The sequence below is a fragment of the Salmo salar genome, chromosome ssa03, assembly GCF_905237065.1.
Source record: "Salmo salar chromosome ssa03, Ssal_v3.1, whole genome shotgun sequence".
NCBI lineage: Eukaryota > Metazoa > Chordata > Actinopteri > Salmoniformes > Salmonidae > Salmo > Salmo salar.
Window position 1 is genome coordinate 33,681,185 of NC_059444.1, and position 18,134 is coordinate 33,699,318.

The following is an 18,134-nucleotide window of genomic DNA, read 5'->3' on the forward strand; positions in this document are numbered from 1 at the left end:
GACCAATTGGCAGTAAAAACGAAGGATATAGCAGACTGACACCTCTGCTCAGCTGACCTCAGTTAGCATGCTGCACAACGACTACTGGACACCTTCCAACACAGAGGGACAGCTCATGAATGTCAAAATCAGGTGTTGTTGACTTCACTAGCTTATACTTCAAAGGTCCTAAACATGCTCTTGACAAGTTCACCCAGTTTCAAAGTTCATTAGGCCTACTGTCTGTATGCAAGGAAATTACTCCATAAAAATAATATTGTTGGGTTATAACAAATACTTTTAAATTAAAAGGTCTATTGTCAGTCTGTAAAGTAAGGCTGTGGTTGTGTGTGCATGCTCGTGCCTGCGCACATTTGGAAACATTTCACAATATCATTGATTTCATAATGTAAAATATTGAATATTGAACATAATGTATAATTATAATCTCTAACAATCAGCTCCACAAAGCAAGTGCTCTCTCTCTCTCTCTTTCTCTGTTTCTCTCTGTTACCCACTCCTTCTCTCTCTCTCCCTCACTCAGACTTGCTCTCTGCTAATGGGAGGAGCGCAAAATTCCTCTCTGTATAAGAAGTGCCGAACGTACAACAAGGGATTTTACACAGCTACTCAGGAGAAACGAAATGATCTGCCTTGGAGCCGCAGCAAAATGCTGGATGGACACCTACTCCTGGGATGGTTATCGTTCACAGTTATAGTGTACCTTTTCAACTTGCCCGGACCGACCACAGCGTATTTCGGGTAGGCACTGGATCCATCCACATGTTCATGACACTGTCATTGATTTGAGTTTGTTCCGAGATATGTCATGCGCTCTTAGATCAACTTTGATAGACCGGATAAATTACGTTACTCATATTAGCCTACCGTTCATTGAAATGTTTCTACTTTCGTATCGCGCAGTCCTAAATATGGCAGAAAATAATAAGTATCCAATGAAACTTCTTACATTCATCACTGTTGATGTTTCCTCTAAAATCAAATGCGTTGCAAATTAATCAGATACTGGTGTCCTTGTAGCTACATTGTGATTTGTTTCAAGTATCTCCAACGTTGTTGCATAGAACTGTCAGTTCAACAGCACCTGTGTAGCGCAGTAGGCTGTCACAACCGGCGGTGAGAGCAGGTTGACGTGAGATGATTCCGTCGCGTTGAAATGGTTGATTTAACTGACCAGTGTAATAGCTCAGGCTACCGAAAGTGTATGCCGAAGCAGATTTTTAAAGGGATAGGGAGGGGTTGGGGGTTCTCAAACACACTTAGAATTAGTGGTGGCTGGAGGAACCCTGGAGATCCTCAAGGAACACCTGGAGTTCCGTTAGGAACAACATGTGGTCAGTGGTTCATATTTGCATCTTCCATTAGTTGAGGGGTTCTTGGAGGAACCTTCAATGTTTCAATGTGTCAAAGGGTGTTCCTGGAGGAACCCTGGACTGGAGGTTTGCCTTAGTAGCGGTGTGGCTTTTAGATAGATCTATTTTGGCCACCTATTAGAGTAAATGTCATTCCTGTTCTGTTGTATTGTCATTACATGTTAATGATGAACACTGACACTTTTGTAGCTTCAACTTGCTGCTTACAGAGGTGTATGAGTTCCTATGCAAATCCCCCAGTTGGAATGGTTAATGCTTTATTACTACATGTAATCAACATTGTTAATATTATATTAGAATATGTCATATGCGTTAATATTCAAGGAACATTTAAATTTGCAGTGCACAAACTTAACATAGTGAACAGGAATGACATTCACTCTAACGGGTGGCCAAAAATAACTGTCTGAAAAGCCACGCCTCAAATAAGCCATGGCTCCAATCTTCTGATAGGCTGCCACATCTACAATATATTATTAAAAAAGTTCCAAATTGAATCTCACCCATCACAAAAAGAGAGAGAATTTCTAATGATCGGTCATTTTTTAACACAACAGGGAACACAACAGGTGTACAAAAGTGAAATAAAACACCCAAAATATAATGAAAATCATGAAAATGTGTTTTGTGTGTTCAGATGCCCTGTGTGGACAAAGTCATGGAAACTTATCACAATCAGATTATATGAACTACATTTTTCAGAGAGAAAACATGTAAATCTTCTGTTAGGCTGCCACATCTACAATATATTATTAAAAAAGTTCCAAATTGAATCTCACCCATCACAAAAAGGTTCCAATTTGAACCTTCACACTGGGGTTCCTCGAAGACCCTTTTCAGAGGGGTTCCTCGAGACTAGTTTTGACAACCCATTCAGGCCCTAAGTGTTGTTTAACAGAAAGGTGATCCCGAAAGCTAGAGATACAGGTATGCTCATTACTCAGACATTAATACCAGGCATATTTAAATGACTGGTAGCAGAAATCTGTGTGAATATTTTGTTGAAACACTTGTAATACTATTGTAAGTCGGCTCTGAAAACAGACATGGAGCGAAAGGTGAGTGTAGGCTTCAGTCGCAACAGCTGGTAACAATAAAGAAATGCAGCTCAACCGGTGGATGAAACGTCTCTTCAGCTTGCAGAGAAAATTCCCCATCCAGCATAAACATCGGGATAGAGAGAATTCTGGTGTTGGGTTCACACACCCACTAAGTTTAAAAACAGTTTAAAACACAATAAATAATGTGTCCTGAATGTATAGTTCATTTCCAAATCTTATGAGATAATCTCATGTCAAGGACAGTATTTTTTAAAATTTAATGAGCACTTAAAAACGTTATTCCCACGCAACGCCTTGTTTTTTTTAAAGGTGTAGCCTGCACCTCAATATACCGAGGTTGCTAGCAGCCTTTGTCCATTCTGACGAATTTCATTCATTATCCTTCAGACTTCTTCTGAAGACTATTAACCTGTCAATGAACCCTAAGGATAGCTCAAATGAATGCAATATCAACAGGACCTTCAAAGCTCTTGTGTAACTATGCTATAACAGAAGGCTCCTTCCCAGGTTGTGTTCTGTTTTCAGTGGGCACCTGCAATCTCACAGCAACTACGAGAGAGTTCAGTCCGAATCTTGATATTCTTTTTTAATGGATCCTTTATTCTACCAACGAACACAGATATATCGTTCTCACATTCTGTCTGCGGTAGGCAGACAATGTTGACGACGGCAGTAATCGATACCCCCTTGTGTTGCAAACAATACTTGTTATGAAGTTGAGGTGAGTCATGCACCCAAACACATTGGAACGACTGGCAGCACCGAAATATTGTGGCTGTTTTAACTGTAGAGTGATGAGAGTGAGTGATGACACCAGCAGTAGTTCCAGGGGTATTAGGTGATAAGGACATCATTTAGCTGTGAACCAGTGGGGGAACACGGGGACGGGCCCCCCAGGACCTGTTGTGGACATTATGAAGTTGTAAACTGGTTTGTTAGGCCTCCGGGGCAGCTGAATTGGATCTTTCAGATCTCATGTAAGGAAACCAATCAATTAGGGAGGACTGGACAAAGTGGACTAGGGTGGAAGGAATAGTTCTGTTTGGAAATAATGACTTTTTGGATAACGTTCGTGGTTTGAGTTGCCAGAAGTTGTTTGAAATAATAGGGGTGTTCATTTAGTCCTAATGTGTCACTTCTCAAAAGGTTAAGTCCCCTGACAGGTACTAGAGGAAGTTATTATCACCGTAAATCAGACATGTTATTGCAGATAATAAACATATGTCACCTCTTCATTTTAGGGTAACTGTCATTACTTAGTGTTTTTACTTTTTTACTGTGGTGTTCAGACCTATTCTAGTTTTGACTGAAGGACTTGGACTGCTATGCTGTCTTGAGGCGTGAAAATTCTCTCTCTCTCTCTCTCTCTCTCTCTCTCTCTCTCTCTCTCTCTCTCTCTCTCTCTCTCTCTCTCTCACTCTCTCTCACTCTCTCTCACACTCTCACTCTCTCACTCTCTCTCACTTTTAGAGGCATAGAGACTTAGTGATAGTGGTAGATCATAACCATCCAGCAACACTACCAATGGCCCTCAGTAACTAGCCAGTTGCATACAATTAAGAAGCGCAAAACTGTCACTCCGTTTAAAGCTGTCTACTTATTCAGGTAGAGCTTTCCAATTCCTTCTAATCAATCTGATCTGTGGCCTTGGAAGTGCAAAGGGTCATCTGGTATGAGGATACAAGTCCAGACTTATGTCCTGAGGATGATGGAGATGATTGTCAGTGGATGATTGAACACTTTAAGCCAGAGATCATGAGACAAACAGAGAGACCCGGCCCAGGTGACATAGATACACGCAACATCTTACTGCTACTTCCCCAAAGCTAAGCTAGAAACCAGACACCATTGACACTGTGCAACACACACACACACACACACACACACACACACACACACACACACACACACACACACACACACACACACACACACACACACACACACACACACACACACACACACACACACACACACGCAGCCCTGGGATGGCTGACATTGAGTGAAGTATACATACTAACACACTCTTGTTCAAATAAATATCTGCCATGAGCACGAGGACAGCACATCCTCCGGCCCTCTTCCTGGGTACTGATTTACTCAATATAGATGGTCGATGTTGCATACCCAATTTCCAGAGTGCGGTGGAGTGTAAGTGTAACATAAACACCGTCTCTGTTGCCCGCAGTCTGCAGCGGCAGAGGGCGGGGCAGGATTCCTAGCGTAGTCAAGCACCCGCTCAAATTGTCATCCTTTGCCACAAGAATGTGAGCACTCATTTACTTTCCCCTGTTCAGCCTGTTGTGGCAGGTGCTGCCTCTCACTCACATCCCAGTATCATTAGGCTTACTATTGGGGAAGTTTGCTGCAGTTTCATTCTTTGGCTTTGACCAAATTGTACCTTGAGGGAATATTCTTTGTTGGGTGGTATTTTCAAGAAGGAAGGGAAAGAGTGAGATTGTTCACTTAGTTAACCCCGACTGAAGGGTTCCTGTTAAGGAGTTTCAGCAAGATGCTGTTAAACAAGCGAACTCCGTTCATTTATACGCTACTTTTGGCCCATATAAAGGCAATTTGTGGTTTTGTTAACTGCGTTCAATGCAAGTCTTAAACTGACTAAAACCGACTTTGTTTTTATTTAGTTCACATGCTGCGGCATATACAGGAATCCTACCCACAGCTATGGTGAATCACCAATCACTATTTCTGCGACAGCTTCATGTACCCTGCCCTCAGTTCAAGCTACCAAAGGTCATGTCCACCTATAGTTTTCAGCCTCGTTATTAAGAGAGTGGTAATTTACCTAATACAATGCCATAAAGCAGATTCATTCATAGCCTGCAATAGATTCACTGTGCTGCTTCTCTACATTCTCCAGTGTTAATGCCTAGGCTTTAGCTCAGCTCGCTAAAACAGTTGTGGTGGGCGGAAGACCCGCGTTCGAACACTAGTTGGTTGGTTTTCAGTGTTGCATGGAGATGAAACAAGAGGTTATAGTCTACTCAACAGTCAGTCTCCATTTAAACACTTCCCTCCTGCTCCCACCCCAGTCTACTGGTTAATGGGAGTGCTGCTGTTAGTATCCCAGTGGTTTGTGGAGAGATGCCGGGTGATTACCAGTCATCAAGAGTGAGTGTGGGCTCAGGGCTGACGTCGGCGTGGGGCTAGGCTGGCAGACAGTGGTGGCGGGCTTCTCATTACAGATGCCTTAAGCACTGATTAGCCCTGATGCTAGAGTAGCTCACAGGCAGGGCACAGGCAGGGCACAGGCAGGGTGGGGAGCGGCTCCCTGCCTGGGATAGAGGGATTTCCCAACATCAGAGGATATCCTGTGGCTGCAGCCACACCTCAAAGGGTATCACTTTACCGTGAGCCAAGAAGATAGGATTCTCTCTCACCGCTGGCTGCCTGGGGTTAACTGTGATCACATGGAGTCTGGCTGGTGGTGAGATCACACCGCGCAAACCTGCTGGAGTCTTAGCTTAAACCCTTTGTGTTATGCCCTTTGTGAATACAGAGAGAGAGAGCTTTGTTATCTTTGTATTTCTGTCTGACCTAATATATTTGGCACAGTATTGTTTCCAGCTTGTCTTATGAGTTAGAGTTTTCACTGTGTAGTGTTTGGTCTATGTCCGCTCAGTCAACCTGGTGAAGGGAGTGCTGGCCACCACAAGGGGGAGCAGCCTCTTTGTGGAGCCCAGGATGGGTCTCAATCAGCACTTTATAACCGCTTTGTGTAACCTTAGGAGAGTGGGAAATGAGATGTGAAAACAGCCAAATCTAAAGGCACCGGACACTGTGTAAATTCAAATTCAGGATAAAATGGTTTCATGTATGCTTAGTTGTGGTCAAAATGCATTATTTGATCCACTTGGATGCCCAATGTCTTTCAACTTAACTCACTCATAGCAGGGCCTTGCTGTATTGTGCTGTAAAAGGAATAATTCATTTCACTCCACGATTGCTCCTTGAATAAGCAGGTTAAGGCAGTCTGCCATGGAAATGGTTCCTCTACCAAATGTTGCCTGTTGGAGTGAGATTGTAATTATATTTTTTAGAAATGAATTATTTGGAGGTTTATATACTCACATACCTTTGTTGTGAAGGTTTTAATGGATGGTGTCTGCAGTGGCTTGGGCAGTGGATAGTCTGGATACACACTGTGCAGTATAATGACATGGTTCTACTGTATGTGTTGAAGATTACATTGTTATTGCATTTGGGAAGGTCTTTAAAATGTGTGTTGGCCCACTCACATCCGAAGGGCTTAAGGTTCTGGTATCGTCAGCATGCCGAGACCGACCACAGTTAAGAAATATTGGCTTTTAAAAGGAGGGAGCGGCTGCTGCTCCTATCCAGCCCTTACCAGTCAGCTGTGTACTTCATGGCTGGGTAGTCCACAGATATGGAATGGAAACATATTCTCATTGGTAAGAGAAGGTATACAGAGTTAGACACATGATGTTCTTTACAGATGGGACTTGGGACATAGCCTCGACAAGGATAATTTGCAAAACAGGAAAGCCAATATAGAATCATAATACTTTTATTGGTCTGAGATTGATGATCTGACGTTAATTAGCGGGTTTGCCATGTCATATGTTGTCCGTCCTTAACCACAGGCCAATTTCCTCCTTTACCCTAGTCTGTGGGAGCATGCTGGTGTGTGTGTGTGTGTGTGTGTGTGTGTGTGTGTGTGTGTGTGTGTGTGTGTGTGTGTGTGATACATGCAGTCTTGCCATGCAGGCAGTCAGCACAGAGGAAATGTATATATAATTGGGTGATAAAGTCTCAGTGTGTGATGATTCTTGCCCATATGGAACACCATAAGAATCTCATTATGACTAGATTGAATGCAGGCGGATGTATGTAAGGTGAGACAAAATGACATCTCTTCCAGTTGTAACCAATGGTTAGTACCTTGATGTTATAACCAGTGTGTAGCTACAGGATGGTAGTTGATCACATGAATGAATGAATGAATGAATGAATTAATTCATGTTTCTACTAAGACTGCAGTGCAGTGGCTCAGTTGGTAGAGCATGGTGTTTGCAATTCCAGGGTTGTGGGTTCGATTCCCACAGGGGGCCAGTACAAAAAAAATGTAAAAAAAATGCATGAAATGAAATGTATGCATTCACCACTGTAAGTCGCTCTGGATAAGAGTGTCTGCTAAATGACTAAAATGTAAATATACTGTACCACTACCACCCTTGGTGGCGTTACAGCTTGAGTATTGAATTTCCCTTCTGCTGGCTTTTCAGCCATTCTAATTTGAATTCCCAGAGAGAGAGAGAAGAAAGGAAACCTTGTCATCTTTCATTAGCAACTGTAAATAACCGTTAATAATATGACTAAACTTAGCCACTTGCAGTTACTAATGCATGGTTGAAACCAGCTACTGTTCATTTATTTTTTTACCCCCTTTTTCTCCCAAATTTCAATCGTCTCATCGCTGCAACTCCCCAGCGGGCTCGGGAGGCGAAGGTCGAGTCATGTGTCCTCCGAAACATGACCCGACAAACTGTGCTCCTTAACACCCGCCAGCTTAAACCGTGGTCAGCCTGCAGGCACCCGGCCCGCCACAAGGAGTCACTAGAGTGCGATGAGCCAAGTAAATGGGCCAATTCTGCGCCGCCCTATAGGACTGCCGATCATGGCTGGTTGTGATACAGCCGGGGATCGATCCCAGGTCTGTAGTGACGCCTCTAGCACTGTGATGCAGTGCCTTAGACCCCTGTGCCACTCTGGAGGCCCACAGCTACTGTTTTTTTGATAGTGGTTTGACATTACATGCTTGGATTACCCCTGGGAAGTGCTCACTCTACAGTAAGAGTAAATTAATAAATGTGTGCGTTACAAATCTATAACCTACATAACCAATTACTTGCTGTACAGAGTATGTACAGAGTCTTATTTAAAAGTACACTTTTGAAATACACTGGTTCCCTTTCTATCTGATTCTCGTAGCTCGTGTGTGTGTGTGTGCGCGTGCGTGCGTTTGTGTGACTGGGGTGTGTGTATCTGAATGGGGTGGGTGTGTATGAATGTGTGCCGTGACTGAGCGTGTTTGGTGCGTCGGTCAGTTGGTGTGCTGGTACAGGGGTGCCCTGCGCTGCTCTGTACCATGGCATAGGCTAGAACAGGGGAGTCATGCGGACACTGTTGCGTTGCGCCCAATCTGTGCCAGTCACACAGTGACTACAATTGAGCCGCTGACCCTAGGAGACTTGAGTTCTCACATTGTAGTTAAACCTCTTACCAAGCTCCATGCTCCCATTCCCCAACCAACCCTTTATGAATACATTACCGACCGCTCAATGGCTAGGGTCTACAGTGCAGTCAGCACCCAGCATTGCACGTTGAACAGAGCCAACAGTTCAGATCAGGGTAGAATTTTGAAAAAAAGGTTGGGAAAGAATACTCTGCTGATGTCTAGCAAAAGGTGATGTATTTAATTTGCTGGATTAAAAAGTATACAGTAGGTCAGGTTCATAATGACTCTCTGGTAGGGGGGAGTGGTCCTGACTGCTGTACAGTACATCCTACATATGTAGGATCTTAATTTGAGCCAGTTTGCTACAGAAGGAAAAGAATCCTGCAGCAACAGGAAATATTATGGGGATTATAATTAATGGGCATTTTTTTGTAGGCGTTGATACATTTTCCGTTAGGGCAAATAAAGTTGGACATTTTAAAGTGGAAATTACAAACTTTAGAAGCCTTTTTAAAACTTGAATACACTACAAGTTTGCATTTGCTGCTGTGCAGAATAATTCTCAGCAACAAAATAGTGATCAATAACCTTGGCTTCTTAAATGACTGTCTCGCCTGGTTCACCAACCACTTCTCAGATAGAGTTCAGTGTGTCAAATCGGAGGGCCTGTTGTCTGGACCTCTGGCAGTCTCTATGGTGGTGCCACAGGGTTCAATTCTCAGGCCGACTCTTTTCTCTGTATATATCAATGATGTCGCGCTTGCTGATGGTGATTCTCTGATCCACCTCTACGCAGACGACACCATTCTGTATACATCTGCCCCTTCTTTGGACACTGTGCTAACAAACCTCCAAACGAGCTTCAACGCCATGCAACACTCCTTCCGTGGCCTCCAACTGCTTTTAAATGCTAGTAAAACTAAGTTTGCCCGACTAGCATCACTACTCGGGACAGTTCTGACCTAGAATATGTGGACAACTACAAATACCTAGGTGTCTGGTTAGACTGTAAACTCTCCTTCCAGACTCACATTAAGCATCTCCAATCCAAAATTAAATCTAGAATCGGCTTCCTATTTCACAACAAAGCCTCCTTCACTCATGCTGCCAATCATACCCTCGTAAAACTGACTGTCCTACCGATCCTTGACTTCGGCGATAGCCCCCAACACTCTACTCAGCAAACTGGATGTAGTCTATCACAGTGCCATCCGTTTTGTCACCAAAGCCCCATATACCACCCACCACTGCCCTCGTTGGCTGGCCCTCACTACATATCCGTTGCCAAACCCACTGGCTCCAGGTCATCTATAAGTCTTTGCTAGGTAAAGCCCCGCCTTATCTCAGCTCACTGGTCACCATTGCAACACCCACCCGTAGCACGCGCTCCAGCAGGTATATTGCACTGGTCATCTCCAAAGCCAACACTTCCTTTGGCCGCCTTTCCTTCCAGTTCTCTGCTGCCAATGACTGGAACAAATTGCAAAAATCTCTGAAGCTGAAGTCTTATATCTCCCTCTCTAACTAATCATCAGCTGTTAGAGCAGTTTACCGATCACTGTACCTGTACACAGCCAATCTGTAAATAGCACACCCAACTACTTCATCCCCATATCATTACTTACCCTCTTGCTCTTTTGCACCCCAGTATCTCTACTTGCACATCATCATCTGCACATCTATCACTCCAGTATTAATGCTAAATTGTAATAGATTTTTCTATTTTTCTTTTCTATTGTGTTATTGACTGTACGTTTGTTTATGTGTAACTCTGTGTTGTTGTTTTTGTCGCACTGCTTTGCTTTATCTTGTCCAGGTCACAGTTGTAAATGAGAACTTGTTCTCAACTGGCCTACCTGGTTAAATAAAGGTTTCCATTTCACATGTAATTTCAGCCAGATATGGGGGAAAGAGTAAATGGTTATTGAGAAGGTAAAGCTAAGATTAGCCATTGGTTGAGAGAGGATTGAGTGATACGGTTATAGCCTGAGATTGATACTGTACACTCGCAGGACACATGACAGATCCTCTCTGTGCCAAAACAGACCAATATCACTTCACATTTCAGTAAGGCATTATCGTTTGAGTAATGCACCTCCCCGAATGAGGAAGATATGATGCATAGTCTGTTAACACTACACAATCTTGTTCACTAAGTCGTAGAGGGGGTGAGGACGGAATCTTCAACAGCTGACCCACAAAGGAAGTGACCAAGCACGATGTCATCTCTGACCCTCTAGTCACTTTCCTATATGGGACATGTCAGAACTGTGACTCAACTTGGACATAATGATGCAAAGTATGATGACAACAATTGCAAAGCGATGTTCATTGGTAGAGTTCGTCAAGTTGTAATGGACCACGTGTTGTTTAATCTCCACTAGTACAGATCAAATGTGGACCTAAACATTCAACATTCAACATTCAATGACCTGGATGCCACAGTCAAAACGTAGTTTTTTTTCCCGATTACTCGAGCTTCAGTTCAGTCAGTGGTAGTACATAGCCTCGGCAGCAGCCTTGGTTTCAGGCTGGGCCAGAGGGAGTACACCACACTGACATTCCTACTACCTCTGGCAGGGCCTGTGAGACACCAGATGGGACGAGGGCTTTGGGCAGGGTGGTCTGAAGTGAATCCAAAACCTTATTTCTGAGGAGAGGAGGACACTTCTTTTCCTGCAGGGAGCATTTAGCTGAAGCATACAATGGAGGAGGGAAGGGGAAACCAAGCAGGGGAATGGTAGGAGGGAAGGAGGGAGGAAGGGAAGGAAAAAACAGGCACACACATGGATCAGGGCAAGGTCACACCAGCCCAGATTTTATTTTCAAAACTCCCCCTTACATCTTTACAATAGCCTGGCTACCACCATAGGGTTTGACAACATTTACACCTTTCTGAGGTGAGCATGGGGGTTTGTCCCTAACAGTCAGGGGAGAAAGGTATACTAACCAAGGGTTTGTATTTACAAACAGTCTTACAGGAGTGCTGATATAGGATCAGTTTGGCCTTTTTGATCATATTGAATAAGATTATATGGACAGGGGAGTGCTTAAATACGGGCAATGGTTGTGTCTGCTAGCCTTACACACTTTTCACACGTCTGTCTGGCTGGCTGCCATTGTTTTGGGTTACCTTTAGTAAGACAGCTGGGTGGTTCGCTTTGTCTGGGAGCAGGCTTTGTTTTGAGCCAACAGCTGGAGGGAATGATTGGCATTTGTTTAGAGTAAATTGGCCTGTGGGGGTAGGTAGGGAGGAGGAAGGGGAGAGGAGGGGGGAGGCAGCCTTGTGAGGGGAGAGGGAGGGATAGGGGATGGAGATGGGAGGGGGAGGCAGAGGGAAAGAGAGAAAGGGGGAGAGGGGGAGCTAGGGGGGTAGGGAAGGAAAGGGAGACAGGGAGGGAGAGAGGAGGGAGTTGACCTTAAAGACACCAGCAAGTTGAGACTAGGCTTGTACGGTATACCGTTTATACCATGTACCGGGGGTATTTTAAAATACCGACGGGAGTGCGTGCTACGCCACTGCTTAAGTTACGTATAACTATAAGAAATCTAAGATATGTCAGATAAATTAAATCGAGCTCAGGGCTCTGTCTCTGCATTTGGTTTGCTAACTTGCTAACTAAGTGGCTAGATGTCAAGATCCACCTTCTTGGTTACAACAGAAATATTTCATTCCCTCCTGGATCGAGATCCCTGTTGCCTAAATGATTGTTCCCCCCCAAAATGCTCTTGTTGTTGAGAGGTTGGGGTGGCAGGTAGGCTAGTGGTTAGAGTAGTTGGACTAGTAACCGAAAGGTTGCAAGATCAAATCCCTGAGCTGACAAGTTGATAATCTGTCGTTCTGCCCCTGAATAAGGCAGAACAACAGGCCGTTGTTGAAAATAAGAATTTGTTCTTAACTGACTTGCCTAGTTAAATAAAGGTAAAAAAAAATTGTTCCAAGCTGTCATTAAGGCAAATGGTGTCTACTTTGAAGAATGTAAAATATATTTTGATTTGTTGAACACTTTTTTTGGTTACTACATGATTCAATATGTGTTATTTCATAGTTTTGATGTCTTCACTATTATTCTTGACTTTAAGTAGCAGCACATGCACCCACACCCACACAGACACACAAAAAGCAGGCAAACGTACAAATGCTGCACACATGCGCACACAAACGCAGACACGCAGTCACATGTACGTACACAGAACCTGTTGGTCAAGTGGGGTGGAGATGGTGAACGGGTACACACTAGCTGCACATTTGTCAAACCTTCAGTAGCCTATGTTTGATATATAGAAGCTGTAGTGAACCTGACCTCAACTATGAAAAGCAGTGGAGAATTGAAGTAGTTAAGACTTTTAACCTTTAACGTATATGCCCCAGTTCAGTTGTGCTATTGTGCTCCTCACAAAACAAACTCCCACACACGTACATGTAGGAATGTGTTTATTGAATTGTCTGACATGTCAGCTTTGTTACAAAACCTTCAACCAATGTTGCTGACCAACCAGTGCAACCAGAATAACCATGCATGGGCAATGGACATAATGATACTCAAGTGTAGTATGCAATGCCTTGTCCCGAATCTCTATTGGAACTCTCAAAACAACCAATGGTGTACAGTCTAAAAAAAGCACTGATCTGATTGGAGTAGGGGGGGGGTCTCTCAGCATCATTGTATGCCAATCAAATCCAACACAGCCTGACACTGTTACTGAACAATCTGTGGAGATCTAAATAGCAATAGTCATTGTCTTCTTACATTCATCATGTAGTTCACAACAGAAAGAGCATGTTTGTTACAGAGCGAACAGTGTGTTGCACTGCAGCTCTCCCTGTCACAGCATGTGTTTTTTTATGTGACTCTGCAGAATTTGCACTGAGCGACCCTTTTTACATACAGCTGTTGTGAAGTGTGACTGACGAGCCAAAATCTCTGCACGTGTTTGCATATTTCCGATTAATCGCATGCTTTTCTGTAGCTAATCGCAATTTTAGAATTTGCAGAAATTGGGCACTAAAGAAAGATTTTTCCATTTAAAAAGCAGTGCACTGAGTTACAGACATACTTTCATTGTAAGGGACGGAAACACAAAATGATCTATGTTAGAAGGTTTTAATAGCGTTTTCACCATAAACGACACAAAAGTCACTGTAACATACAGCTATTAATGCTCCCAATGTTTAAGTAGGCCTTCTCTCTCTCTCTCTCTCTCTCTCTCTCTCTCTGTTTTAAGTACTGTTAAAGCTTCAGGCATTCTAAATGAGTGTGACAATAGGAAGAAAGAACTGGCTCTATGGATACAAAGAGCATTTAAATCCAACAATGTTATGAAAACACTGTAACCATCTTTACTGTTCAGATAACTTTACACACATATGCCTACAACACCCTACATCCCTCCTACACCTCTCTCTCTCTCTCTCTCTCTCTCTCTCTCTCTCTCTCTCTCTCTCTCTCTCACTTACTCCATACACACTCCACTCTAAGAAGCATCTCTTTGAGTAGCCTATTCCTTTTGAATTCTTCTTGTGCCATCCAAATGTGTGCATAGCCTAGCCCTAGTTAGTGGTCAAGTTATCAGGTTGCTAGCTAGCTGGCTAAGTAGGTAACATGACTAGCTAAACAATGTTGTTTGTTATCAAACCAAAGAATAGCATACCACAAGTAATTTAAAGTAGCTAGGAACATATGCAAGAATCTGCGTGTGAAAATAAGACAATAGCTCCGGTAATATTGGACAAAACTGATTTTAGCTAGAGGCACACGGTCTTCAGCGATGGAAAAGGGACTGGCATTGATTGTAGCTGTGTTCCGTGTTGTGTTCTGTGCTTAAAAGTTTCCATGCAGTGAAGAAATGGTGACGCGATTAATGGCGTCAACAAAATAAACGGCAATAAACGTTGACATCCCTAGTGATTACATACTCATTAAGATTAACAATTGTATTAGGCCAAAGATTATGTGATATCAAGGATTATCAAGCTGCTAATATGTGATTGAATGTTCTTATACTACCCCTTCACATGTAACCCTTAATAAACTTTCAAAAACCCTTTATAAACCCCAGATGAAGAGCGACATTAACAGCCATAATATAAACCAGTGCAGCAGCAGTGCAGGCCAGGGTCATGGTAGGGGCTCTGACACGAACACAGAAGGGTGATGACGGCAACGTTTAGTTTCAATACATTATTTCCACCAGGGTCCCAGGGCTGTGTGGCTACACACACACAAATACACACACACACACCCTGCGTAATGAGTCAATAAGATGTCACCGACAGACACGTTCACCCTGTTTCTAGCTCCCAGTATTTTATTTTTGGTGTGTTATTTCTTACATAATTTTTTGTATTATTACTTACAGCCAAAAATAACTTTTTGACATTAGATTGGCGGTCACTCAGAAATTCGACTTCCCTGACCTGGACCATTTTTTTTTACTTGAGGCAGCTCTATTCATCCTGGGGGCTGCACAAAAACGCAGATGCCGGAGAGAATAGCGCTTCTGAGTGTATTAGTCGCTAGCGTTCAGTCCCTGGACAATAAAGTATGCGAGCTCAGGGTGAGGATCTCCTTCCAGAGAGACATCAGGGACTGTAACATACTGTGTTTTACGTAATAATGTCTCTCTCCGGATATATTGTCCCCATCCACTTAGCTGTGGGGTTCTCCGTCCATTGCGCAAAAGAAAGAACTCTCCACTTTTTTTCATGATTAACAACTCATGGTGTGATTGTGGTAACATACAGGAACTCAAGTCATTTTGTTCTTCCGATCTTGAATACCTCACCATCAAATGCTGACCGCATTACCTCCCGAGATACTTTTCCCACAGCCGACACTGTGATGTATCTCAAGGAACTACAATGGACTATGTGCAAAATGAAAACGGCATATCCCGAGGCCGCATTTATTGTAGCTGGGGACTTTAATAAAGGAAATAAGAGGAAACGTTACTAATATTATCTCCTGTGTTACACGGACATAACAAACTCTTGATCATTGCTACTCACCCTTCTGGGTCAGGTACAAGGCCCTCCCCTGCCCTCCCTTTAGCAAATCAGATCACGACTCCATTCGGCTCCTCCCCACCTATAGGCAGAAACTTAAACAGTAAGCACCTGTGGTAAGGACTGTTCAACGTTGGTCTGACCAATTGTAATCTATGCCTCAAGATTGTTTTTATCACGTGGACTGGGAAATGTTCCAGGTCGCCTCTGAGAATAGTATCAGCGTATACACTGACTTGGTGACTGGTTTCTTCAGGAAGAGCATAGAAGATGTTGTTCCCATGGTGATGATTAGAACTTATCCAAACCAAAAACCGTGGATAGACGGCATCATTCGCGCCAAACTGAAAGCGCCAGCCACCGCATTTAACATTTTCCTTTTTCTTTTTTACATTTTAGTCATTTAGCAGATGCTCTTATCCAGAGCGACTTACAGTAGTGAATGCATACATTTCATACATTTTTTTTCCTGTGCTGGCCACCCGTGGGAATCGAACCCACAACCCTGGCGTTAACCATGGCAAGGTGACTGGGAACATGGACGAGTACTAACAGACCAGCTATGACCTCCATACGCCAATCAAAGAGGCAAAACAACAGTACAGGGTCAAAGTGAAGTTGCAATTCAAAGGCTCAAACACAAGACGTACAGTATGTGACAGTGACTCCAGACAATCACGGATTATAAAGGGAAAGCCAGCCACGTCGCCGACGCCTCGCTCCCGGATAAACTAAACACCTTCAAGGAAAACTACATCAAGCCTCTGACGTGGGCCCCCTACACTCACGAGAACTGTGTGCGCTATATCTCTGTGGCCGACGTGAGTCATATAAGCATGATAACCCTCGCAAGGCTGCCGGCACAGACGACATCCCAAGGCGCGTCTTCAGAGCATGTGCAGACCAGATGGCTGGAGTGTTTACGGACATAATACATCTCTCCATATCCCAGTCTGTTGTCACCACTTGCTTCAAGATGCCCACCATTGTTCTTGTACCCCAATATAGCGACGGTCACTGAACTAAATTACTATCACCCCGTAGTTCTCACATCTGTCATCATGAAGTGCTTTGAGAAGCTAGTTAAAGAACATATAACTTCCACCTTACCCGAAAATCTAGACCCACTACAATTTGCATACCGCCCCAACAGAACCACGGACAGCACAATCACCATTGCACTGAACACTGCCCTATCCCACCTGGAGAAGAGAAATACCTATGTAAGAATGTGATTAATCGCCTACAGCTCAGCCTTCAACACCATAGTGCCTGCCTCCCAAGCTCATCCCTAAGCGACACAACAGTGGTAGAACTGATTACCAACAATGATGAGACAGCCTACAGGGAGGAGGTGAGAGCCCTAGCTGAGTGGTGCCAGGAAAATAACCTCACCCTCAACGTCAACAAAATGCTTTGCACACTCTTGGCATTCTCTCAGCCGGCTTCACCTGGAATGCTTTTCCAACAGTCTTGAAGGAGTTCCCACATATGCTGAACACTTGTTGGCTGCTTTTCCTTCACTCTGCGGTCCAACTCATCGCAAACCATCTCAATTGGGTTGAGGTTGGGTGATTGTGGAGACCAGGTCATCTGATGCAGCACTCCATCACTCTCCTTCTTGGTCAAATAGCCCTTACACAACCTGGAGGTGTATTGGGTCATTATCCTGTTGAAAAACAAATGATAGTCCAACTAAGCGCAAACCAGATGGGATGGCGTATCACTGCAGAGTGCTGTGGTAGCCATGCTGTTTAAGTGTGCCTTGAATTCAATATAAATCACTGACAGTGTCACCAGCGAAGCACCCCCCTACACATACAGAGATCATCTGTTCACCTACTCCGGTGTTTCACAAAAACACGGCAGTTGGAACCAAAAATCTCAAATTTGGACTCATCAGACCAATGGACAAATTTCCATCTGTCTAATGTTCATTGCTCGTGTTTCTTGGCCCCGAAGAACAGTTCTTATGCTGATGTTGCTTCCAGAGGCAGTTTGGAACTTGGGAGTAAGTGTTGCAACCAAGGACAGATGATTTTACACGCTACGCGCTTCAGCACTCAGTGGTCCTGTTATGTGAGCTTGTGTGGTCTACCACTTTGCGCCTGAGCCGTTGTTGCTCCTAGAAGTTTCCACTTCACAATTACAGCACTTACAGCTGACCAGGGCAGCTCTAGCAGGGCAGAAATTGAAAAGGTGGCATTCTAATGACAGTGCCACATTGAAAGTCACTGAGCTCTTCAGTAAGGCTATTCTACATGCCAATGTTTCTATGGAGATTGCATGGCTGTGTGCTTGATTTATACATCTGTCAGCAACAGGTGTGGCTGAAATAGCCAAATCCTCAAATTTGAAGGAGTGTCCACATACTTTTGTATATATAGTGTATGTATATTTATATTCCTGACTCAGACATTGCTCGTTCTGATATTTCTTAATTTCATGATTATGTACGTATTGTTTTGTATTGCTAG

General features: G+C 43.6%; 1 protein-coding gene across 1 annotated transcript in view; it reads left to right on the forward strand.

Annotated features, from left to right (window-relative positions):
• The first annotated feature begins 538 nt into the window (after positions 1-538).
• Positions 539-18,134, forward strand: part of LOC106599874 (protein Wnt-9a) — a 30,955-nt gene continuing 13,359 nt past the window's right edge. The window contains exon 1 of the mRNA XM_014191225.2: positions 539-741. Coding sequence (XP_014046700.1) covers positions 539-741 — 203 coding nt within the window. The remainder of the gene's footprint in view (positions 742-18,134) is intronic.